We start from the raw sequence: 26,634 nt of genomic DNA, 5'->3' as shown, positions 1-26,634 counted from the left end.
CCCTAGCGCTAGAACGCCAACCTGTAAGAGCTTAGGCAAGCAATTCAAATTGGGATTGCTAGTATTTAGAAGTTCATGCGTCTGGGAAGTGAAAATATCTACGATATAGCTTCGCTCCAATAAATCTCGCCCTGTTCACGATTCGGTTATTTTACTCGCGCTTTATTTGCCACTGAGAGGAGTCAACGTGAGGTTAGAAATTTACAACTTAAGCATTTAACATGTTCATGAGAAAGATCCCATTGACAATAGGAACATCACTGTGATAACAGCTAAAGCACGTTCAGCAAACGTTGGTGCGGTAATACGACGCAGTAAGCAAAACGCAGCAAAGGGAATGGAACGGAAGGCTTCGAGCAATGCGACACGCGTCTTGGGGGCAATAAAATCTCACCTTCACCGTTCAATTAAAACATGCAGCGATACACCGCTCATGCAGACGTGTATCCGTAAAACAAGCCACCACTTTTGCGACGTGCCTGGGAGGTCGAGCCGAGCCGCCGAGCTGTGACGCAGCATTGTCCCATCGTCCGGAAATGCCCATATGCAGCGGCAATCAGTTTCTCATCGAGAACACACAGTCTTCGCCCTGCTGTAAAGCTCTACCACAACCAGCAGAATGAAATACTGACTGTTTGGTACAGATAACCCACTCTGTACGTAGCACGCAACGATAAACGTTGAACCGGGGCCGATGGCGCACCCATTCCGCGGATGAAAAAAGCTTTGGTCTGAGCCATTTCTGAGCTTTGGGCAACTACGCAGCGGATAATAAATGGCTGAGAGAGGCCGTTAGAAACAAGTTAAAATACTATTATAAATTTGACACGTTTTTTCTTTCGCAAGAAACAAAAACTGCATTCATTCCTGAGCGCGAATATTATGTTTACTTTCTAGTTCTTTGGAGTTCTGGCAGATCTTATTTTCTGTGCGCTAGTAATTTGCCTCACAGTTCGCAGGAGCCCTCATCGAGCTGATGCCGCTGTCAGTAGGCAGCTGCACGCGTTTTCTTCTAAGTTGCGTGACCAGTTGTACATAGACCTTGGAGGCTGTTTGTTTTTGAGCTTTGGACCTCAACAAAGTGTGCTGTCTTTTTTTTGAATAACACCATTCCTGTCTTTGAGGCATTGAACTGTTGGCTGCAGTCTCAAGCTGCTCAAATACACGTATTGCATTCTTTACTTTTTGGGCTTCTTGAAGACCTCCTTTCAAGGTTTGTGTAGTCACGCCTTCTAAAGGAACACGGCGACCTACTTGCAGTTGATTACCATGACAAAGATGGACAGAAGGAAGATGAAAACATTGTGGTGGGACTGGAAGCCAAATGCATTGTTCAGAAACTCAAGCCAAGTGAGCAAGAACAATTTTATGAAGCTGTTCGGAAGTACATTGATCGCTGCCTGCGATTATATTCACCTCAAATTCCCTTTGGCTGACAATGCAGTAATTCTAGAGTCGCAGATCTGAAATCCATCGACATTGTTTTTTCAGAATGTGCTTTTCTTTGTGGAGTGGTCTCCGGTCTTACTGCCACTAAAGCAGCAAGAGTCGAAAGACCAAGCTTTGAATTCTCTGGAAATGATATTTGTCAAACTTCAGGCGTTTGACATTCCCCAAGATGTGCTGCTAGAGAAACGTGCTGACAGGCAGTGGAGCGCCATCTCCCAGCTGAAAGGCGCAGATGGGCAAAAGAAATTTAGCCGTATCTCAGCAGTAATGCTTGGAATCCTCTGTATACTACACAGCAATGCTGAATGCGAGAGGCAGTTCAGTATTGTAAAAAAAATTGCACCCAGTTCAGATCATCCATGTCCGACGCAACCCTTGGTCACATTTTTTTGGCTAAATGTTGCAGGGGCGAAGACTGTTACTCTGCAGTACTCAAAGGAATTTCTGAAAAGGGCAGCAGCTGCCACATCGAAGGTTCCTTAACAGTGAGCAGCGATGTGGCACGTCAGTGGTTTTAAAACAAAAACCACCCAATTCCCGCTCTTTTGAACCAAATTAAAACAACTTTTTCAATATAAATGCCTAGTAACTCCATTCCCCCCCCCCCCCCCCCCCCCCCTTCCTGGTCCCATGAGATCTCCCTAATGCCTTTTCTGCGAACCTGGCAGGTATGCATTCCTTCCGCGCATGGATTGAACGACCGGTGAAATTGAGTTCGATATGCGACGCAGCTTTCCAATATTTTTACATGGGATTTTCAAGGGGATATTTCGTGAGTTCGATATAACTAAAATCGAGTTATCCGTGTTCAACTGTAACTTGTTAGAAACTTTCAATCACACAGTGTAGGTGTGGAAAATGTTAACAGCAAAAAAAAAAAGATATTGTTTGATGGTGGTGACAGAGCATACTGGAAAGAATAAGCATACTAAAATAAACAAAATAATGGAAAAAGTAAACAAGTTCAAGAGCACTTTGACAGCAAGCTTCATTCAGAGCGGTCTGGAAAGCGTGCACATTTCCTTAAAACATTGAAAAGTTACATTTCTTTTAGTAGAATTTCGCCGTGTGTTTCAAAGGCGTTTAATGATGAATTGTTTGTGATGAATGGTTCTAGAGTATTCCATTCTGGTACGGTTAACGGAAAGGAGTGTCGAAAGCAGTCTGTCCGGAATGTGTACTCTCTTAAAGTTCGTGAGTGCTTATAGCGCGTGGGTCTGGTATCTGTAATGGAGATATATTTAGACACATCAATATTTATCGGATTGGAAAGTAGTTGGTACATGAACTTAAGACGAGCTAGTTTGGATCTTTTCTGCAGGGTAAGCATACCGGCTTTATGGAGTAAGTCATTTGGTGAATCGGTTTGCCTATATTTATTAAAAATTAATCTGATTGCCTTCCTCTGCACTTGTTCTATAGCGAAGGGAAACCAGACACTTTTAGAGTATTGCAGGATTGGCCTTTTAAAGGTATTATAGGCTAATAGCTTTGTCTCTGGTGGTGCAAGTTTGAGGCACCTTCTAAAGAAAAAAAGCCTTCATAATGCTGAGGATGAGATGTAATTTATATGAGAGTTCCATCTAAGATCATGGGATATGATTACTGAGAGATATTTGTGTTCCGTGACTTGAGTCAGTGTAGTATTATTAATGGTATATTGAACGGCAGGTTTTTGTTTTTTTCTGGATATTGATAACGCGGCATATTTTTTAACATTTAAGTTCATTTGCCAGTCGCTACACTACACTTATTTACCGTTTTAAGATCGTTCAGGGCTACCTGGTCTTCTGGTGAGTTAATTTTGCAGTAGATAATGCAGTCATCTTCAAAGAGCCTGATGTTAGAGCAAAGATGCGATGGCAAATCATTAATGGAAATAAGGAATAATACAGGGGCCAGTACACATCCTTGTGGCACACCGTGGGTTACAGGGACTAAGTTGGAAATCTGTTGAAAAGAAACATACTTAGGCCTGTTGGTTAAATAGTTTTCTATCCATGCAACTATGGGGCTGTTACCTAGTGTAGCTTCTAGTTTCAATATTAATTTCTGATGGGATACCCGGTCGAAGGCTTCAGAAAAATCTAGTAGTAGTAGGTCAACCTGTTTTTGATTGTCGATACTGAAGGATAAATGATGTACAAGTTCTATTAGTTGCGTAATAGTCGAAAGCCTCTTCGCAATCAGTGTGTAAAGGTGATAAAATGCGTTCTTTTTCGAGATATGCTGTTATGTGTTTTACGATCATAGTAGTTTGCAAGCAGTGCATGTAAGTGAGACAGGTCTGTAGTTCGTGGTGTCATCTTTGCTTCTTGATTTATATATCGGTAAAACTTTTGCAATTTTCCACTCATTCGGGAGAGTACAGGATGACAATGACTTGTTAGATTTGCAATTTTCCACTCATTTGGGAGAGTACAGGATGACAACGATTTGTTAGACAGGAAAGAAAGTGGAAGCTGTATGTATGTGGCTCTGCACTGCACTGTGAGCAAGCATTCTTTTTGTTCGGTTCATTTGTCATGAAGTTTTGCCTTTCTTTTTTTTTTGATGAGGGTGGGAGGCATATTTCTCTCGGAACTAGGAAGGTGGAAATCTCAGCGGTGCACACATGCACTGTGAAGCTATGTGTCAATTAACAACAAAAAGGCACGGGTGAGCCCAGTACCCGTCTGTTGCAACTCCTTAGTAGACTGCGATATACACCTGTGACGTGTGACCTGTGCGAGTTTGTGGGGTTCCTCAATGCTAGTGTGCAAGCTGCAAAAAAGGCTGGTGACTAGAGGCAGTTGACAGACTTAAAATGAGATATTAAATATGTCATGCCAGTGGGTGGAGGACACAAGAAAAAGGGCAGTTTTCAAGTTTATAGTGTATTTGAAACATGGTGAATTGTGACCTGTCGACTTTGACTGTCACAAATGCTGTGTGGGGTTCGTGACAAAGGGAAGGGTGTTCATTTCATAAACAGTTGTTTTATAAGTCATGCTGTGCGCCAGGTCTTGTTGACGGCTGATGGGGAAAACTTCTTATTGTAGTGTCTGCTGGCTCTGTGTTTTCTGGCCTTTGTGTGCTATCTTCTGTTTTGGAGGGAAACCAGCTGCATATCTTTTGATGCTGTTAACAAGTTGCAGTGTTAAGTGTTACACATAAATTGCTCTCATTTTCATCCAGCGTTGATCTAAGTGTCTTGCATATAAAAAGGCAGGTTGTTTGGATTCTGAGATGACATTTTTTCTTGTTCTGTTTGCAATGAAATGAGTTTTTCATGCCTTATTTATCTGTAACAGTGTTTTAAATTGGCACATATAAGAATGAGTATTGCAAAGGAAGAGCACTAAATGTTGTTTGAAAATGGTTGAATGTTTATGGGTTTTTTTTAATGGTTAAGTGACACTGACAAACACCAAGGTGGAAAAAAGACACACGGCAAGTGTTTGTCCCTTGTCCTTCATTTGTCTCAACATGCAGTGCCTCATCACTATATGAGTATGCCAGAGTAGAGTATGTCCATAAATTTCATCTAACCAAGTCAGATTAATCAGTGTGTTGCATTTTTTTTTTAATATTACCTTAGTCTATACAAAAAAGAACTATGCAGGGATTTTGAGCCAACAATTCCAACCTCCTTAATTAGGCCTGGAGTGTGAGAAAAAGTGGGTACTATAATAATTATGTACATAGCTCTCCTCTACAATGTTGACAGATGTTTGGTGCTACTTTGTTGTTTTGGTTACCTTTGTAATGTCATGGGTATTATTGCATCCTAACTGTGGTATTAGACAGTCACATGTAAATCAGTTTTGTTTGCTTACACTGTCTTCCTTTCTGAGCTTTTTTCATGCATCAATCCTGTTTCTATCATTATATCCAAGTCTATCTTCCCAGAACCTTCATACATTTCGTTGAAGGCTTCCGATCAGATGATGGAACCATAACTGCTATTTGGCAGCAAAGCCTGTATGCACAGTGCAATCCATCTGGAGAACTTTACGTAGATTTGTTGGATGTGCTCTCATTTAAAACATTCCTCACTTTCCTCACGCCTTGAGTGTAGAGTCTGCTACCAGGGGCATATTTTAATGCAATATCATTAAAGGCCCAGTTGTGCAGAAAATCTGCTGTTGTTGGTGTTGTGAGAGATATTACTGGCCTTGCTCTGGCAGGTAGTAGTTGGCAGGCGGCGGCCAGGTACTGATTGGTTGGTGGGTTATCTGACGTCACGGGACCACATGACATCACAGGCGCTGCCCACCGTGGGCTTCTCACGTGAGATGAGAATCGAACCTTACAGAACTCTTGGACTAGGAGTAAGACACATTGCTCCTAAGCCATGCAGGCATGTCTTTATGGCTTGGTTAAAGCAGGTGTTTGTAAGTATCTAATTTGGGTGGCTTTTCACATAATTTTGTATGGAGTATGCTAGTGAGTTTGTGTGAGATAATAGAGGCACAAATTAAGGGGTTAGTAAATGAGCGAGTAGCAAAGTCCAGGTAACTGAATGAGGATCTGCAAAATAAGTTGCAGACGGAACCCATTAGCGCTCCAAACATTTCTGTCTCAGATCTTTTTGTGTGTTCAATTTAGCTCAAATTTAGCTATTTTAACAGTTTTTAATGCTGTAGCACTACTACCCGCATTCTCACAAAAACCCGATGTCTGAAGCCGATTTGATCTTTCCGAGGGCTTCAGATATCCACAGAAACAAGCGTGACCGATACTGCACTTAGGCTGTGAACCAATTATAGAATGTCGGTGAACTTTGATGCATTCAACGGAACTGGTTGTGTTCGACAAGAGGGGCATGATGTACCGTGTGCAGCAGCAATGCTCAGGCTTTCGTGCAAAGTGCGATTTTTAGCAACGTCATCGCTAATAAAAGCATTACTTTAAGATCGTACCTGTGAAGTACATTCAGTGTGTGGTCTGGAAGCATGGCGGTCTGATTAACACTGCGAAATAATGTTTAATAATTGAGACACAGCAAATATAATCCTGTCAAAAGGCCCTTGTGCTGCACAATGTTCCGTGATGAACAGAGTTACTGTTGTTATTTTTTTCTTAATGTAGCTCTTTATAAAGAGTGTATAAGCTACATTGAAACTGTCGGAAGAAGTTAACATATTGCTCAAGGTGAAGCTACGGTCATGGCCCGTGCAATTTTTGTTTGAACGTGGGAGCCCATCTTTTGGTGAAGTGCAGGGCACCTTGCGGACTGACCTCATTATGTGCATTTGGTAGTACCTTTGTGCTTCAACATTTACTTGGGACCCCATCCTGATCATCTTTTATTTGACAGGTGTGTTTCATCTGTCACATTGTTTTCATACCAAGGCCTCTCAGAAGATCCAGAAGTTGCAAACATCTCAATTCCTCCTTATGCACTTGTCAGGTTTTCTGCATGTTGTCATCACTTTGTACCCTGCCAGGGTGGCGTAGTGGTTACGGTGTTTGACTACTGTTCCCAAGGATGCGGGATCTAATCTCGGCCTCAGCGGCCTCTTTTCTGTGGAGGCAAAAAGCAGGGCTCCCGTGTGATGTGTGATGTCAGTGCATGTTAAAGAACCCCAAGTGGTCAAAATTTCCGGAGGCCTCCGATACGGCGTCTCTCATAGCCTGAGTCGCCATGGGATGTTAAACCCCACAAACCAAACCAAACATGACTATGTGTGCGCAAACTCGCCCTTTATTCTAATATTTAGAAATGGTTCATGCTACTGTGCAGTGGTTCTAACTGCACTTTGGGTTTGGAGCATAAAGTTGAGGCTGAGCAGTGCTTCATGGCACAAGTTTCAGCAAAATGCCAAGTCTACAGACTGTACAAACAGGAATTTACAATTTCTCTGAGAAGCACATTGATGCAGTGCCTATGACTTCGAATCTGCTGCTGAACCATTTATCAAGATTAATAATGAAGATGAGGCTAACCCATATAGATACTTTTATTCTCTGCAGTATACACTTGCCCACCTTTTGTCATATTGTTCGCTTGACTGCTCTGTGCACCTGGAGCTAGCGTGGTGAAAGCAGCAATGGAACCGGTATGGAGCAGTCCAGAGGACATTTTTCTTGCTCTGTGTCAAGATCTATACAGACCTGCTTGACAAAGCTGCCTTGAGAAAGTTCAGCATATATTCCAAACAACTCTCAGCCCTTCCAAAGTGCACTTCTCTGAAAATGCAGTGTTAGCCATACAGGAGGCCATGTGTGGCCCAACAGTCATGTAGCATGGCACTAAATATGGCCCTCACAACTTTGTTGTAAATGGACTTGGATGTACACATACATTTTGTAGTGGCTCATGCAGCATTCATGATACGTGCATCAAGGAAGACAAAACACCTTTGCGCCTTGTGCGTCTCTGAACTCTTATCAAGGTATTGAAATTAATTTGTACCTTGGTGTTGCCCCTTCATCACTGGTGCCCACTTCTTTAGCAAGTAAATGTGGCGCAGTCACCTCGCCTCGAACCGCCACGTTTCTTTGAGAGTATGTCATCAGGTAGAAAGTACCTCTTGATGGAAACCTTCTGATAGAAACATGACACTCTAAGGGGAGACATCTCCACATTTACAGTCGCCGACCGATTATTCGGACCTCACGGGGACCGCCGAAAAATTCGAATAAACAGGAGTCCGAAAAAACAAAATAAAATAAAATAAAAACTATTTCTATGCACTGGCAGCCCCTATGCACTTATTCAGGCCCCGCAGTTGGCTGGAAAAAATCGTGAATACGCTGCTGGACGCTCCTCCGTTTGCGAGCAATCAGATCGGCTTCAATCTCTGAAAGGGTCGTGCTGTCACTGTAGGCAGCTGCAAGCATCGTCACCGCATTCACAAGGTCCGCGTGCGACGGCAGCTGAACAGGTGGTGCGTCTTCCTCTGACTCAGATTCTTCGTCAGGCGAGACAGCAGACACCTGACGAATTATTTAGTCATCGTCCAGCTCCGCGCATGTGAGTGCACTGTCGGCATTTGATAAGTTCTCAAAGGTGACTGCGTCTGGGAGCACCCTGCCGCCACTGCGCAAGTCGTGCAGCACATGTTCGCCATCTGTGGGAAGCATGTCGGACGAGAGATTCTGGGCCGATGCATCTGCTTCACCAACTCCAAAAATCCAGTATGCCGAAAGCAGTTTCGGAGTGTGGCTGCAGTCACGGCCTTCCAGGTGTCAGCAAGCATGCTGATCACCGACAGCAGAGTTACAGCATACTGCTTGCTGGCGTCAATGCACAGAACCATGCGGCTCAGCAAGCGTGCTCTGTATAGCACCTTCAAATTTTTAATCGCACCCTGGTCCATGGGTTGAGGGATGCTCGTTGTGTTTGGTGGCAGGAATTCCAACTGAATGGATTCCAGGTCATCAATGTGGCCATGTGCACCACAATTGTCACAAAGAGTAACACCTTGCGATTTTGGGCCTTGAATTTCTGATCCAGCTTGCGTACATAGGCAGCGAAAAGATGCTGCGTAATTCAAGCTTTCGAGTTTGCTTCATACCACACGGGCAATATTTTTACCTCCTTGAAGCATCTCGGGCTCCTTGATTTCTCAATCACAAGAATCGGGAGCTTTTCGTTTCCAGACATGTTGATGCCAACCATTACTGTGACCCGGTCTTTGCTGTGCCTTCCGCCGTGGCAGGGGTCGCCAGACACGGACAGTGTCTTCTCGGGTAACATCTTATAAAAAAGACCTGTTTCATCACAATTGAAGACATCATCAGGCGAAAATCTGTCCAGCAGCGACTCCGGTCTGTCGGAGCGGTAATTTGTTACAAGAGTCTGGTCCACGGCACCACTCTCGCCGCACAACTTCTTTAAAGTGAGGTCATACCTCTTCTTAAAATTACGGAGCCAGACATCACTGAACTTAAAGCCTTCGATGTTCATTCGCAGGGCTAGGGCCTCCGCCTTTTGTTTCAGAAGATCGCCTGACACTGGGATCCTCTTTGCAACTGTCGCATACAACCACATGTGGAGCGCTTCTTCGAGCTTCACGTGGCTGCCCTCTCCGAAATTTTTTCTTTCCAGCACTGGGAAGAAGACTTCAATGATTCCTTCAAAATCTTCATTTTGTTTTTCATATAGTCCGACACAGTCTGCTTCGAGATGCCGAACTCCCGGGCAACTTCGCTCTGCAGGCGGTCATTTTGCACTTGATGGATCACGGCGATCTTCTTCGCCATTGTCATCATTGCATATTTGCCGCGCTTCTTAGCTGAATTCCCCGGCGCTTACTGCCCCGTTGTTGGCGCCATTCCCGTGTGCTTCGTTGGTCTCACTGCTAGGCGTACACAACACACAAGGAACACAAGTAGAATGAACACTGCACACTATAACTACACCGCACACCGTCACAAAGAAGAAAGAAGAGACGACCGGGCCAGCGGCTACTGGATTTGACCTGGATTTGGATGGGTGAGACCGAAACTAGCCATTGTGCCGGAACACACAAAAATGATGATGAGCGGATTCCGCAAGGGGGCTCATTCCAAAACAGAAATGGCGCTTCATGCTTCAGTGAGCGTCGGTGTGGGTAGCTGCTGTCAATCGAGTTTGCTCGAGTAAGGTCCGAAAAATGAAATAGAGAGGTTGCGAAATGTCCGAAATTTCGGTATTTGTTATGCATTACGGCCTATGGGAATGATGACGGTGCCGCGAAGCTGTCCGAATAATCAAGTATGTTCGAATTTTTGGTGTCCGAAAAATTTGTTGTCTACTGTATTTGCTGTAAAGAGAGCCGGAGCAATGAAATGGCAACAGGCTGTCACTGAACTCCAAGACCATGTTCAGCTTTCTGAGATGTGCAAAAGCAGCAGTGGCACTTTGTCTTCCTCTATGTGTCTGCCATGAATGCCACTAATGCTTCTACAATGGAAAATCTGAAGAAATAACAGTGAAGCTCTTCAAACTGCAGGCTGCTCCCCTAGACCTGCTAGGTCTTCAAGGATCCCAACTTCATAGAAAACTGCAGTGGTATCAGTTGACTATAGCTAGATCCTTTTTGTTAGTTATGTAGTTGTGCTTGAAGCCGCCAAGATGCGATAGTGGCATATGGCATAAAGTGGGACAATTCATCTCTTCTTGCAGACATTTGAATTAAGCGTGGCTGCAGAGAGTCCAGGAAAAAACGGGCAGCACCAGCGGTGAGCACAGCCATGCTAACAGTTCTGTGGCTGTGAAAACCTACTGGCTACAGGAGTGGCTTAACCTTGAAAACATGAGCGAGGTCATAAAGTGAAACTAGTATCCATTGCCCGATGGAGTGTCCAGCCATGCAGTACCGAGTCGTGCGCACTTCCTCATAAAATAAATATTGGCTATAGCTTTTCAGTATGGTTTATGAGATTTAACATCTCAAAGCGACTCGGGTTATGAGCGATGCTGTGGTGAAGGCCTCCAGATAATTTCGGCCCTCCGTGGTTCTCAACATAGATGCCTTTGCATTTGATGAGACTGCCTTAAAGGTCCCATTTGGCGCAAAACTGTGTCGGCGTGACTAAAATTTGGATTGGGTGAGTAGCAGCATTAGGAGTCAGTCGTAAAAAAGGAAATTGGGTTGTGAAGCAGCGGAATCGAACCTTTGATCATTGGGTTGCCAGTCAGACGCTCTACCCTTATGCCATAAAGGAGCATTTGTTTGACTTGCTCAGGAAGCAGAATGCGATGGCAATAAGAAGAGCATGTATGGACCCTTCAGTGCTATTCATACTCTTAAGGTCAGCTTAATTGTTCGCCAAGAGTTTTAGTATTTTCACCACTACATAATCCACTGTGCTTCGTTCTTGTACCATGATTCCATATCATTAGTGATCCCGTATGTAGTGAAGGTTGTACTGCCACCAGCAATAAACCTAAACACCTGATGTAAAATGGCACAGTATAGGCAATGCAGTGCTCATTTCTTTTGTTTGCTTTCATTGAAATGACTAGAGTGTTCACCTTCATTTCTCCTGCTCACATCATGGAATTTTCTATTAATAGTGAATGATACTAGTGGAAGTGGCAAAATTATATGCTTGTAATTAATGTCAAAAAGGGAAAGGCAACTGGGTAGGATCAGGTAACTATAGATTTGTGATGTGCTAACAAAACTGGCCACCCTATATACGAAATGCCTGGTGACATCGATGGTATCGGAATCGTGGTAGAATGCAAATATGTTAGTTCATAAGAAAAGGGATGCAAAGGGCTTGAAAAATTGTAGACCAGTTGGCTTGCCATATTTGCACGATTCTAACGCGCCCTCGATTGCAACTCGCAGTAATATTTAAGGCCCGGAAACCACAAAAATAACTTGGCGCCGATTTTACCGCGCACACTGAATGATGCAGTCAGCAAGCGTCTGAAAGTTGCCTAAACATTTAATCGAACTCAACAACACAAGTTGGAACACACGAATACAACCACGAGATGGTAACATAGTCTACTCGCCGTCAGTCGGAAGACAGCTCTTTTTCGCTGTCCACTGACCACAAATGGTCATCGCGAACGCATGTCTCCGGGACATCTAATGCGCGGGATGCTGCCCGGTTCCCCTCTTTTTCTGCTAACAGGAATACTTTCTGCTTAAACGACGCCTGATAATGAAAGCGTCGTTGCCTTTTCATCTTGTCACTGTGCGGTAGGTGAATACACTAATTCAACGCAGGTTCTGGGTACACCAGCAAAAGGGAACGTTTGCGAAAAATTGCAATCGAAATGCTGGATCCGCTCATGGATGGATCCGGCTCAAAACAGCTTGCTGATACCGATGGTAATGTGGCTGGCTATTGTTCATTGAGCTGCTTCGTTCCGGTTTTTGAGACGTAGGCTTTCGTTTGGAGTTTTTTTTTTGCGTTTTGAGTCCGATTGTAATGCGTATTTTTGAACGCTTATTTTCGGGGAAAAAGGTGTGCGTTCGAATCTTGAAAATACGGTACTATCCCTTACATACAAGGTATTCATTAAGGTAATTGCTAATAGAATCAGGGTGATCTTAGGCTTCAATCAACCAAAGGATCAAGCCGTTTTTCGGCAAGGACACTCTACTATCGATCATATCCATACTATCTATCGGGTGATAAAAAAATGCTCAGTATAACCAGCCACTGTGCATAGCATTCATTGACTGCGAAAAAGCATTTGACTCAGTCGAAACCTCCGTTGTCATGTAGGCGGAAATCTGCATAGGTGAGCCATTGGTGAAAGTACTAGAAGATATTTATAGTGGCTACATAGCAACTATAGTTCTGCATAAAGAAAGTAATAAAATCCCCATATGGAAAGGCGATAGGCAAGGAGGCACGATCTCACCAGTACTATCACAGCTTGCTTACTGGGAGTATTCAGAGACTTGGAATGCGAGCAGTTAGGGATAAGGGCTGACAGAAAATACCTCTGTAATCTGTGATTTGCTGATAACATTTCCTTGCTAAGTAACTCATGGGATGAATGGCTAAGAATGACTGATGACCTAGACAGTAAAAACTAGCACAGGACTGGGGTAGTTGGAATAATATGAGAGAGGCCTTCACCCTGCAATGGGCATAATACAGCTGATGATGATGATGAATTAATAATTGCGCACATAGTACAGGAATGCCCAGCCATTCGCTTCCCGTAGTTCTTTGGATTTTCTTTGGGGTCTGCCGTAGTGCCGTGTCGTATATTTGACATTTTCCTAAGTTTATTTAAAGCTGATACAAAAAGGCCAAAAGGATACAAAAGTCCCAACTATAAAAAGACACAGATCAAAAATAAAAGCTCAAAGAAAAAGTGGGCACGAATACTCAAAGAACAATACTGAAAGCAGAAGTTGTTTACAAAAAATAGTCAGTACCTCATCAACATCCTGTCCTTGCTCTATTTCTTGCAGGTATGGTTGTTGTGCTCGTAGCGCTCGTGTTCTGTACTTCCTTGTCCCGTCTCGCGCTGTTTTCTACTACTGTCACCATGATCAGTCACCAGCTCGCCCAGCAACACACTGATAAAATATGAGTCTGATGTGGATTCCTAAGTCTTTTCATTCACAGCTACACAATGCCCTCTGTGCACTTCCACTTGTTTTACATGTGCTTATGTAAATGGCCTCGCTTCAGTGCCTAAACTGTTAGGGCGCTTGGCTTTTGAGCCTCAAGATGCGAATTGGATTTTGGCCGCAGCAGCAGAGTTTCAGTGGGGGCAAGACGAAAAGTGGATGTGCACTTTGTTCATTAAAAAACCCCACACTGTCAAAATTAAGAACCCTTTGCTACAAGCCTCAAAGGCTAGGTGCTTCCTTTTCATTGCTATTGTGTTCTTTCATGGCACATTGTGAATACTGTAGTATTTATATTTAGCACAAAAGCCACGCATTCTAATCGGCGCCAATTGGTGCCACTTGCAAAAAAAGCATTTATGCTATATATTTCCCAAGGTGATTTGCGTAATAAATCATGGAAAATCGCTGTTCGGTGGCGTGGGTACTCAGACAGCTGTTTTCAGTTAATGTATGGAATCTGCACAGACAGCGACTATTGCCAGCTGGCACGAGTACAATAGGCTGCGAGCTAAGGGGTGGCCTGACGGTAAGGCATCACAGCTTGAAATTTCGGTTTCAGGGAAGGTGTGGAGCTGCAGGTGACTCTGCTAACTGACACAGTGAGACATTCTGCGAGCATCATCTTGGACACGCATGCGGCAATCCTCACGTTTAAATTCTGAAAACTATAGCTTCATGTGTAGAAACGACAGCAAGAACAAATCAGGGCACACATTTTACATTTCCTTTGAGCTGTCTGCCTTGTTTCTTTGTCTGCAGAAGGCAAGGAAACAATTTTTCATGTTTCTTGAGCCTCTAGTTTCCTCAAGTAGTAAGTGCAATGCATACTGAACTGACAAGTCAGTGGGGTGCTTTTATCATAATGGAGATGCAACATCTGAAGGCTGAGAAATACTGTTCCTTAAGTGCATGTGGCTTAAGATGTCAACAAGAGAAATGAATAATGTCAAGCTCTTCTGATGGACCCCATTATAGGTGGCTTAACATACCTACGAGCAGTAATTTGCTCTTTCAAGTTGAAGATCTTGCGTACTTGACAATTAAGAAAAGGCCAATTTAGGAAATAGTGGTTGAGATGCACAAAAACTACCGGACTAAATAATGTTACGTCCACAGCAGCCTGTAACGAAAAATGCATGCTTGCTGTCCTATGTTCTCTAAATCTGATGGCACATATACCCACACGGGGGATCGGCAATAATTGGGTGCAGATATGTTTTTTAGATGCATAATTACATCATTTAAAAAAACAGTGATTGCTAAGGAAAAAAGAAGGAAAGTGAAATATTAAGAACCGAAATAGAAAGTAGAATTCATAACGCACGAAGGAGGAGAACTCTAAAATTTGTATTACGCTGATGCGCATGTGCCTACAGGCACATTTTTTTTCTTTTCTGCCGGCGTCGGTTAACCGTATAAGCATGCAACGACTTCAGCGCACACGCTGGGGTGGTTGAACAGCATTCTTCAGTGCGTGCGTTAGTGGCATTTGTCGCCGCGGCTGTTCGGTTCGATTTACCTTTTTAGGGGAGACACTGGTCCTAAAACAAATTTTTTTATTTGAGATATCGCAGTGAAATTCGGTGTGCACATGTATTTCTTCCTGCTGTTTTCAAAAAATATTTGTTTCACTGTATCATTAGTTCTCATTAGGTAATTTTTTACGGGCAATTAAGGCTTTCCCTCATTATTATTTGGCTCTGATTAAAATGTAGCTGTAGCCAAAGGCCTGCCATGTGGAGCTATGCTATTTATAATGGCGCTGAGGTGAGTTACCATATAAAAATATCCAATTATGCCGATGCCCCATAATTTTGAAATATCCCCCCCCCCAAAATTTGATATGTTAACATAAAAATAGCATAGTTCCACAGTTTAAATCTTCGCGAGGCAAAAAATATGAAGTTGAGAAAATCGCAGTTGAAGTTTTGACTCTGACTGCAGAAAATTTTGGGAGGAATCCAACTGCAGATTTTATTTCAGTGTTCCCTATCTGTTCCCCTGCAAAACAAAACTGTCTTATTCCATCGAAGGAAACATTTCCTGAAAATTTTGAAGATGTCTACATGACGAAAAAAAAAACAAAATTATGGGTTGACTCTTTTTCTTTTTAGCCGACGAGAGCGCGGGGCTAGGATGTCCAGCTCTAAGGACAGTATTTTGAGCCCTGAAAACGGTTTCTCGAGGGAACTAGCAGTCCGGTGCCAAGGAGGCCAGTGGCAAACCGGTGGGGGGGGGGGGGGCCTGAAACGCTCTGTTGTGACGCTCATGCGGTTGACCGCTTGAATCTTCGCGATCTCGCCGCAGGTTCCACGCTTCGTGTGCACAATAAAGTCGACGCTTTCATGTCCACTATCGTGAACTTTGTACTGGCATCTCATTTTGCGCTGAGGCCGCGGTGAAACTTGCGTTGGGTCGCCAACTTTCCCGACAGAACGGACTTTGCGCCGACCACTCCTCTGCCGTAGAGTAGCATCAATACAATGTGTATCGTGATCGGGGATGCAATTCGCACTAATTTGAGCTTGCGGTGTCGTAACGTAAGTCCCGGCGGGCAGCCTGCGGCATGCTTGCGGCCGCCGGCGCTTTTTGGCTTTTGTTCCATGCCTGTTTCTTATGGCTTCCAAAGGTGCGTACATGGTTACAATCTACCATTTTTCGGCATCTTGCTCACAAGGGAAAAAAAAAAAAACTCAGCACAAAATAGTGCGTCGGGAAACGCAAGCGAAAACGCAGACGCACGCGAAGAGGCAGCCACGGCGGCGAACGCAAAACGGAAAGAAAAAAAATGACGCACTGGTCACGCCAGCCAATGGGAGATGCGGAACAGCGCGCTTTGCTTGACAGCCAATCGGAGACCATAAACAGCCTTCGGAAAACTGGCGCTCGCAGCCATTCCGCTTGAGCGACGCCATTTTGAGATGGCGCAAATTGCGCGCAAAGAAAACGGCTTCAAACCAAGTCCTAGATGGCGGCGATTGGCCGGCTGGAATGCCCGCGGCGCGCGCGGGAATTTCGAACAAATTTTTTTTTCTCTGAGGGCATTTTGCGGCTGCAGTGATGTTGTGAAAACCGATTTTTCGGAAAATGGGTTTTTCTCAAAATTCATTTTTTAAATCATTTTTGACTGTTCTAAGACCCACGTCTCCCCTTAAGATTTGAAGGTAACGCACAGCTGACGAAAGCGAATGCACCCATTTCGAGTGAAAGGGCACTCCTAAAACCGAGATCACCATACTAAGTACTACATTCGCACTATTTATTGATATCGAGGTGAGCAGTCATTCCGTTAAGACGGAGGGACGGACGTAAGTGTGTGCGCTCAGGAAGGTGAAAATACAGATATAGAACACATTTCATGCACTGCAAGATTTTTTAGTTGTGGCAGCGTGCGGCCCGTGACTGGGATTTCGTTTGCCGCTGTAGTCCAATTATCATACTGTCAGTTTAAGTGCTCACCTTTCCGCACTCGTACTGTAGTCGGTATTATAGGTAATTAGCGCGAAAGAAACTTGTAAACTACCTGTAGGCATAGCAATCTTCTACTGTATGGGCGCCGCCATTTTGTCTTCCGCAGCATATGCGCGCAAGTATCGGCATAGACATGAGAATTTCCTTGAAGCTTTTGGCAGTTTATATAATGTGCGCAATTAAAAATTGTATTCAATGTATAAGCATTGATTGAATTCACATATGCATTTAAATGAACTCGTACCGAAAGTTACTTAACAATGCTTGGGTACGAGGGTTGCTTGTATTGGCCATGGTAGGCAAGTACGCGGTCGGATCTTGGCAGGAAGGGCTGGGGCAAAGCTGCGCGGCGATACCCCCATGCTCTCGGTTGGTGGTCCCGACGTACAGATGGTGTCCACACTTCAAGGTGAGGTTGGGGATGACGTACACTGCACCTCCAACCAAAATGTTACATGGCAACAAGTAAGAAGACAGCACAACATGGCAACAGTGTAAAGGATGATTTAATGGCTGGCCCAGCGCGAGGGCTCCTCTTGCACCACTGCCGATCATCTTCCCAACAATATGAATTGGGGCAGGGGGGTAGTCAGAGGCAATGCAACTGGGCTAGGGGAGAGAGCACATCAGCAGCGTAGCCATGCACTCGCGCTGCCACCACAGTCAGGGAGACCTGCCGATTGTCACTGTCAGTCTTGACTCCCACCGTTGCTTCAGAGGGACTGCTCACTTTGTCATGGGCACTCTCATCTGCAGTCAAGGTGGACCATTTGGCTGCCCGAAAGCATGCTTCAGGAAAGAGGTGAAATGATGGGCTATTGTGCACGGTGTCTTGTGGCACCCAAGAGTCAAAACGCGGTGGAGGAAGTGAGCTTTTGTGCGACACCAAAATGGCCAGTTCGTTCATGTTCTTGAACAGTTTGGTTCCACACAACTTTTTATTTGGACTTCGACATTCTTAATTGAGAGCGTTGAATTCATATACATACTTAAAATGAGATTTTTAGAAAACCAATTTGCTTTTTTTGCTTTTTGCATGATGTTTTGGCATTTTGAGACCCCTAAACTACTTCAGCGCATATAGTGGCTGGAAGAAAAATTGCAGCGGGAACACTTTTGGAACTACCCTTGTCCGATCCAACATTCTCTCAGGTTCTGTTATGTCTCTTGGGTTCTGTTCTGTCTGAAGCCGTCCTGTAGCAGCATTTGAGTCGACCGGTAATGGGACAGTAGCAGTATGTGGCAATTGTTACGATTCGCCACTGACGTGTGACAACCGACACGGCCGCAGCGTAGCATCAGGCAAAGCAGCGAGCATTTTAGCGCCATGCAATTGGCCAGCCAGCGCTTACTCCCGCGGGCGTGATCCAGCGTGTCGGTCACACGCGCTGAATGTGCGTGCATGTGCAAACGCTGGCCAAGCCCGGCCTTCACTTGTGTGTAGGAGGTGGAGGAGATTTCTGTTGCGACACTGTGACTGAGTCATCACAGCTTGCTCGGACATGAATTTCTCCCTTTCCCTCTGAACTGAGAGCATATAAAAAGCAGCGGCCGTTTCCGCTGCGAGAGACTACTTGGGAGGCGTCACAGAAACGATGCCAGGCACCAGCTGTGAGCGTGGCAGTTTTCTCTCATGGCCAGCTTCTCTGCCCGTTCCTCTCTGATGTTTTATTAAACGTTTTGTTAGACGACGCATCGTCTTTGTTGGGACTTTTGATGCCGTCCGCCGAGCCACGGAGTCGCCAGGCCAACGCTACTGGTAAGGCCGCGACCCGCATGTAACAACTGGCGGCAGCGGTGCGATACCCAGGCGCAAGCCACATCTAACACAATGCATGATGTTCCTCCAGCTTGCAGAGGCTCCCTCTTCCTTCGGAAGTAGTGCTTACAGGGATGCTTGGAGAGTGCTCAAAGATGAAAACATGCAGGATTCCCGGAGCGCTACAGTTTGTTGATGGAGCTACCCTCTGCAGAAATACCTCCAGCCTCGCTGATTCTGTGACTGCTGCTGAGATTAGAGATGCAGATGTGTCATGTCCAAGAGCTGCACTCTTGGACTGACCAAGTTCCATGCAAGTCCGGGCATATATCCGGCTATTTGAACGTGACTCGGTTTCACTGCGTGCAATTTGAGCCACACACCACCGCGCCGGGGTGGCCAGTCAGCCAAGAGTGAGAAGGGTGTCTCTAGTTTTGGTTTCAGCTGCTTCAGTGCACCTGGTGACCGAAGGAAAGTGGTGTTGAAAAGGAATGACTCCCTGTGCACACGTGGCATGAAAAGATGTGGGGTGGCTGAGTTCTCTAAGGCGCTGGCATTAGGAAGTTCTTCTTTCTCGCCAATAGCGGTCGAATCGCACACATTTTTTTTTTACAGCGCTTCAAGAGATCTGGTTGCTGTGAAAGAAATTGGGGCTAGCGTCTACCTCTGGACTAACACCTAGCACATGGTGATGAGGTGCCCCCTGAGATAGTGCAGCATAGACTTAAGGCTGCAGCTCACCCCCATAAAAGGGAGAGAAGATAAAACCAGTTTAAAACCACGGAGAAGGTTGACATGCGGTACTAGGACAGAATTGAGAAAAATCATTCGTGTGTGGTTTTTACTCAAAGGCAGACAGTGCTTACCTATTTTTTCATTAGTAAATTTTATTTGCTGCGATGCGAAACATTTTTTTCAAGTTATTTCTATAGGCTTTCAACGATTTGACCTCATATTATTTTGACCCTTTTTCTTCTCAGTTTTCACAAGGTTCCAGTAATGTGGTTTTACCCTTTTGGGAAACCAGTGCAATATTTGCTTTAACTGCGGAACCAGTTGAGAATCGCTGATTGGGTAAACATTTCAGTGTACTTTCCTTCTTTATTTTATACATATTGTACTTGTTTTTTGCACATTAAAGCACTTTAAAGCAAATTAAGTTTAGTCTTGAGCCATGCTAAAGTGCATTTCTGGTAATTCAGACCTCTCAATCTGTGTGTCTTGAAGGTGTCTAATTATGCATTGTAAAACTAATTAAATATCTGCTAGGTGTGATTCTGTGCCAATAATGACAAACTTATGATGTAGCACTCTTTGTATCACTTCTCAAGAAATTTTCAAGCATCATTCGCCGACCTGAGAGATCTGGATAGTCGAAGCTTCATGCTCCATAGCACGGTGGAAGAGAGAGAGGTGCTCCGACGGCGCAGCCGCGCTGTAGCGAGCACGCGGCCACTTAGTGTGACCGGAAAAGAGGGCAGCTGTCAGGGGCAGCACATGTTCTGAGGGCTATCCTCTGCACCGGTTCTGCTGGCGTGCCTATGGAGCACCGGTGCACGCGCTGATAATTACCCACCTAAATCAGCATTGAAAGGCCCCAATCTTTTGATATTTTTTTTCAATATTTGCTCCCAGACTTCTGAGCAGGTAGAAACTTTCGTAACGCTGAGTAAACAACTCCATCTCTGAGCAAACAGGCACGTAGTCTCCTCGAGCAGACACGCTGCGCTTGCCGCTGGGGAGCGCGCACCAGGCACACTTCTAGAGGATTGTTGCCACGTCTGGCCAATTAAAAAGCAGCTTTATGACATGCCACCAGTGCAATGCCTCTTGGGTAGCTGTTCAACATGTGTAATGGAGCTTCGCTATTCTATCCGCCCCTTGTTCGCACCGCAACAGGATGCCGATAACACGGCGGTGAAGGAAGCAAGATCAAAGCGCTGTCTGGGATGTTAGAGCGCCTGCTTCATCCTTGCGGACGCAACAACTGTTGCCACATGAGAAACTGTGCAGCGCCAGATGGTATCGAATGAACGGGGAGCTCCAGTGGCACAGTGAAGTATGGAACGCAAAAAAAAGCACAGCTATCTGTAGCCGGATGTGCGTGCCTATCTCGGACGACTGCATCCTCACAGTCTTTTGCCGCGCGTTCGATCTGCAGTTCACACTTCATGCCGGCACGCATAGCCTGGACTGCATGAAAGAAACAAAGATACTGCCAAGGAATTAAGGTAATGTGCGTCGTCGAATGATTAAAATAAACGATTGCAGCCAAGAAACATTTTGTTTTAATGAGGCAGTTCTCCATGATCTTCACAATTTCTTCACTTCACTAATAATATTTGGAATACCTTGCTCACTAAACTTTATCGTATTTTTGTGCAATTCGTATTTTGGTGAAGGTAAAATTCGAAAAACAATATGCTGCCCGATACCACAAGTGCATCAGGAACACCACGCGTACACATTTTTGAATCATTCACTGTGGTATCTGCCAGCTAATTTTCAATGTCGAGACATAAATGACTAAACACAATATTACGCCACAGTTTAAAAATAGTGTGCGGTTCACAAATGTAGACCCTTGAAACCTGCGTCGTGTACTGAGACTTGCGCAAGGACGTTATTGGAGCGGCCATAAGTGCTAGCGCAACGAAATTGTGCAATATGTTTTCAATGATTTTGAAAGATAAAGTAAAGGAGAATAGATGGACAAAGTTTAACAAATATATATAAAAAAAAATGCTGTCCTCAGAAATTTTTATTGTTGGCTGTTTTATTGAAATTAGTGCGATCATATGTCTGTATTGAAACTTTATATAAATATAAGTTTTCGCAGTTTGATAGGTAAATAGGCTGCCAACATAGTCTGGAAATATATGCAAGGTCTGCGAGACAAACATAGCAACACTTAAGCACATACTCTTGGAGTGCAGAGCACAATTGAAAGGCGTTATCCCAAAGCCTTCTCGTCGAGGTGGTCGGCCGCTCTGCGCAGATCCAGCCTCAGCGACAAACTCTGGGCCGTCCAGCAAGCCCTCATGACGGCGAAAAGATGTCGACGTTCCCACGTAGGAGACCTAGGCCTGGCCGCGTTAAATCCTGCCAGACGTCAAATAAAGTTATTCCTCCTTCTCCTTCCGCTCTACCACAAACTTTTTTGAGACGAAGGCCTGCAAAATAGGTAAAATTTGATTTCCTGGGCCGATTTCGCCCCGCTGCGATGGTGTAGTGGTTAAGATGCCCTACTGCTGTGCCGGAGTACCCGGGTTCGGTTCTGACCGCCGCCGGCTGCGTTTCAGGAGGCGAAAAGAAAAGACGGCAGTGTGCTGTGCGATGTCGGGCCACGTTAAAGATCCCCAGGTAGTCGAAATTACTCCTTAGCCCTCCACTAAGGCACCTCTTTCTCTCTTTCCGCTTTCACTTCAACATTTGATCCTCTTTTCCCTTAAGGTTCAGGTTTCCACAGAACTTTTGTGACACACTGCGCCTTTCCTTTCCTGTTAACCAATTATTATACTGTAAGAAATTTTATAAAAACATACCAGGTCTAGGTCTTTCTTATAAATTTGGTGGAGAGGAGTAGCCGCGCGTCACCAACCTCTCCTAATTGTTCATGTAAATAAAAAAAATCTATACTACCCACTTCCCAAGAAAACAAATATCTGAATACAAACAAAATCATGCATATTTTTAATGAAATTTTCAGCTGCTTAACTTTATTATGCTTTCTATAATCAATAGCCAAAGTTGTCAAAAATAGCTGAGCATAAGTAGGGCACTCCACTCCTTCAGTCTTAATTTCCTATGCCACGAAACAATGCAGCGAAAGCGATTGCAGATATCTGTCCAGTCATCAGACAACAGTATATCAAATTTTACAATCAATTTATAAGGTCGGCCTACAATCCTTTGCTTGATCTTACATGGAACTGCCCTACAGCATCAATGCACGACATACACGTGTACATGGTGATAAAAAGAAATGCGAGCAAAAGTGCATCTATGGGTTCCGCTGTTTAAATTTCTTGCGTCATGTCATTTGGGTTGCAGCAAAAGCCTTTTACAATTTTCCGTGATGCAATAAATCGGGACACCTGTGTGTTTTTGTTATCAACCGGAAAAAAACGGCAAGAAGAAATTCAAACAGCGGAGTGCGCCCTTTTTTTTCTCCAGCGCGACAGTATCTGAAACTGCACATGTTGGCAGCTGTGAAGGCTCGCGTAGTCATCTTGTACTTTGGATGCATTTTACACGCCGCTCATAGGAGTGCTTCAAAGAAATATTGCATCACTCGTGTTTGTCATAAATCGCAAAGCTGCTTATCAGTTAAATCATTCATGCTGCCCCGAACCAAATTATAACCTAGAAAATGGGCAGAAATATAAAGGTACATACCTACAACCAAAAAAAAAATGTTTCAAGCAGGCAAACGCCCCTATGTGTCAAACTCAAGCGCCCGTCCTAGGCGCGCCCATAAAAACGCCAGCGAAACGAGCTACTAGACAGGCCCCCCCCCCCCCCCCCAGTACCGGTGCTGCTCTTGGTGGCCGCGCGTTGCATAAAAGTCGCTAAGTGGCTGTTTCTCGCGGCACCGTCGGAGCACCTTTCTTCCACCATGCTCCAGATTGCTTCTAAATCATTGCTTCATTGCTCCAAAATGCTCCCGATTAGTAATTTATGTGCTCCAGGCTGCTCCTTGGTCAGCATTCCTGTGCTCCAAAGTGCTCCAGATATTTGAAATTTTCGTGCTGCAAAATTTGCTTCAGATTGCCATTTGTTGGTAGCCTTATTGCTAATGCCATCGGGCCAGGTGAGGTGAAAAGATGTGTGATTAAGGTGCAGGTGTGGGGGCCCATTGCCTGTTGCAAGCCTCTGCTTTCCTCTGCAGGCGGCCAGAGTCTCAACCAGCAACTGGTGGCCAAGGGTCTTGCTGTTGACCTGAAAGCAGCAGCCAGTTCAACAGCTGCTTCAACAACAGCCTCGGCAGCAGTGACACCTGGCACGATGCCTGACCAGCAGCCTGAGCGCTTGTCCACCGTGTTGGAGCTTGTCAAAGTTGGAGACAAGTTGCCCATGCAAGTGACAATGTCTGCAAAAGGTGTGGTGTGGTGCCTGTGCCTTATGCAGGAACTGGCCGGACCTTTGATCAAGGCAGAAAAGGCACTTCTCATCGAAGGCACCAAACTCGGTGGCGAGAACAGGGCGCACGAGTAAGTGCAGGGTATCTACAACCAGTGCTGAAGTGTGTTGCAGTCTGTTCTTGTTTTACATTTGCTGTTGGCAAAGTGCATCATAAGAGATGCGCTGAAGTTGTGGTAAAGGCCTTTTGCTTTTTGTTTTCAGGGCAGAAACTTGACGCTAAAACTTTCAGGGTAGTTAAAAAGTTAGAGAGCTCACCATGTTTTGGAAGTTAGGATGCCGTAAATACCCGCTTCCCCACAAGACATCAAGCAACTACCTGGAAATGGCTACAAACTCATACCCAAGTTGCTACATATACAGTAAGATTTGGCCAACACAATACACTCCAGGATGCATGTGGTGCGGAGAGATAGCCACCCTCTACCACTCCAGGATGCATGTGGTGCGGAGAGATAGCCACCCTCTACCACTCCACATGGGGCTGTTGGGCATGCCCGATAGAGCCCAAAATTACAAACCCTTCAGTCGAGCAGTGGGAGGGGCTTCTGTCCAGCTGCTACCCGCAAGATCAGCTAGCGCTGGTCGAGCGGGTCGAAGAGTTAGCAAGAACCAATGGGATCCTGTACCTGGGAACACCACCCGCAGCTCAAGACCCCAACCCCTTCCCATTTTGCGGAATAAAGTTTTATACTATAACTACAAAGTTATGAAAGTGTAATAGTAATGTTTGAGCATTAGCTGTGGTAAAACGCTTTGCTTTTTTTTCTTGGAAAGTCGGACAGCTAGAGGGGACTCCGGACATGTTCATAACTATAGTGATACTCTGAAGTGAACTTCTTCCAAGTAGTGGCTTATAGCAGTGACAGTTGACCTCTACTAGTGCCCCCAAAATGAAACTGAGCATGGGTCTGTGGAAAAGGTGCTCTCCTTCGTCCGGGCTGCTGATAAGGCTAACACCAAGAGTGTCAGGCTGAACATTAGGGTGACCCGCATGCAACCAAGGTATGCACATGTGCATCTGCTTGCACTCTGGCCGGAAAATTTCGCAGATTACTATCACCGATATTTTATTGTGATCTGCCCTCCTTTGATGAAGCATGATGAATTCTGCACTGAAACTAAAAAATTGAAGCACAGCACCAAGCAAAAGTGCTGCTGTGCACCCGGGTGGGACAGTCATGTTGTGCAGCATTGCCAGACGTCTAACTCTCTGCAGCTGCAAACAGCATGCCTTTGGTGTTTACTGTGCGGAATGGATAATTTAATATATCAAAAATAAATGGAGACCCGTCATCATTGCAGCTGGCTCGAGAATGTTATACAGTAAATCCTCGTTAACTCGAAGTTGTAAAATCGGGGAAAAATTTTGAGATAAGCGGAGTTTCGAGTTTAGCAAAATGTCAAACATTTCTGTGAATGGGTCACTGAAAGAACCAGTAACAACCAGCACTGTTAACAAATGCTCCACAGCACAAGTGGAGCTTTTGTATCATTGCAAAACAGTTTTCAGGGGAAACGGAATTTTATTATTTTGGAAGGAAGAACTTGGTGATGCTCGCCTGCTTCGCGTTGGCATTCGGCTCGACAAAAGCATCAACTTGGTGATGCTCGCCTGCTTCGCGTTGGCATTCGGCTCGACAAAAGCATCCTCGAGCTGCTAACGCATTGCATCAGCTGTTGGTTGCCGTGGTTGCATTCAACTTTGTTAAGGGGGGACACTGGTCCTAAAACTATTTTTATTATTCACCAATCAAAATTGATGCAACTTGGTGGGTTTGTGCAGTTTTTTGTTCTGATTCCAAAACTGCAATTACCGTATTTACTCGAATGTAACGAGAGTTTTTTTCCAAGATTTATTCCGCTTAAAGTCTACCCTCGCGTTATAATCGAATACTGCTCTTCGAATGGCCTAAAGCAGTGCTGCGGTGCAGCCATTTCGAAGCTATCAGCTCAGTTTCGGTTTCCGCAGTTTTGCTATCTTATGTTGGCAACATGGGTATCACGGAAGCCAAATTAGGCCAAATCCCCATCCATCCAAAGCCAAACCGTTCTTTCTTGTGACGTCTTTCGCGGTGTTGATTCAGTGCACACGATGGCAACGCGTCGTGCTCAGTACGACGCTCGTTTTAAGAGAAACGCGATCTTGTTAGCTGAAGAGCTCGGGAATTCTGCTGCAGCTCGAAGACTTGATCTCAACGAGTCAACCATCCGCGGGTGGTGGCTGCAACGGGAGGGGCTTTTTAAATGTGAGCCCGACCGCAAAGGATTTCTTGGGCCTCGCCACAGCCATCATGGCGAGCTGGAAAAAAAAGTGGCGGACTTTGTTATCGAGCAGCGCAACAGTCTCATGGGAGTCAGTGTCGAGCTGATCCGTTGGAAGGCTAGAGACGTTGCTCGGGAGATGGGTATACCCTCTGAGAAGTTCAGGGCATCTCGTGGGTGGGCCCAACGGTTCATGAGAAGGAATGGATTTTCTCTGCGGCGAACAACATCGATACGGCAGAAGTTACCGGGAGACTTTGAAGAAAAGCTGCAGGAATTTCAGCGCTATGTGATCAACTTGCGCCGTTCGTCGAATATGCCATTGGGGCATATTGGTAACGCCGACCAGACTGCGGTGTATCTGGACATGCCGATGGCCACAACTGTTCACAGTGTAGGTGCCCCAGAAGTCCGTATTAGGACCACTGGGAACAAAAAAACGAGGTTGACGGTGATGCTGGCGTGCCTAGCAGATGGCCACAAGCTGCCGCCATACATAATTTTTCGGCGCAAGACTAT

General features: G+C 45.0%; 1 protein-coding gene across 5 annotated transcripts in view; it reads left to right on the top strand.

Annotated features, from left to right (window-relative positions):
* Positions 1-26,634, top strand: part of LOC146184560 (tudor domain-containing protein 1-like) — a 279,793-nt gene that overhangs the window by 161,611 nt on the left and 91,548 nt on the right. For all 5 annotated transcript variants that reach the window (XM_084609423.1, XM_084609424.1, XM_084609425.1 and 2 more), the window contains one exon: positions 23,600-23,921. In XM_084609423.1, coding sequence (XP_084465549.1) covers positions 23,600-23,921 — 322 coding nt within the window. The remainder of the gene's footprint in view (positions 1-23,599; positions 23,922-26,634) is intronic.

The sequence above is a fragment of the Amblyomma maculatum genome, chromosome 7, assembly GCF_055883805.1.
Source record: "Amblyomma maculatum isolate TAMU_Amacu chromosome 7, ASM5588380v1, whole genome shotgun sequence".
Taxonomy (NCBI): domain Eukaryota; kingdom Metazoa; phylum Arthropoda; class Arachnida; order Ixodida; family Ixodidae; genus Amblyomma; species Amblyomma maculatum.
Note: the sequence above shows the minus strand (reverse complement) of the source record. Positions and strands in the feature narration are given on the sequence as shown.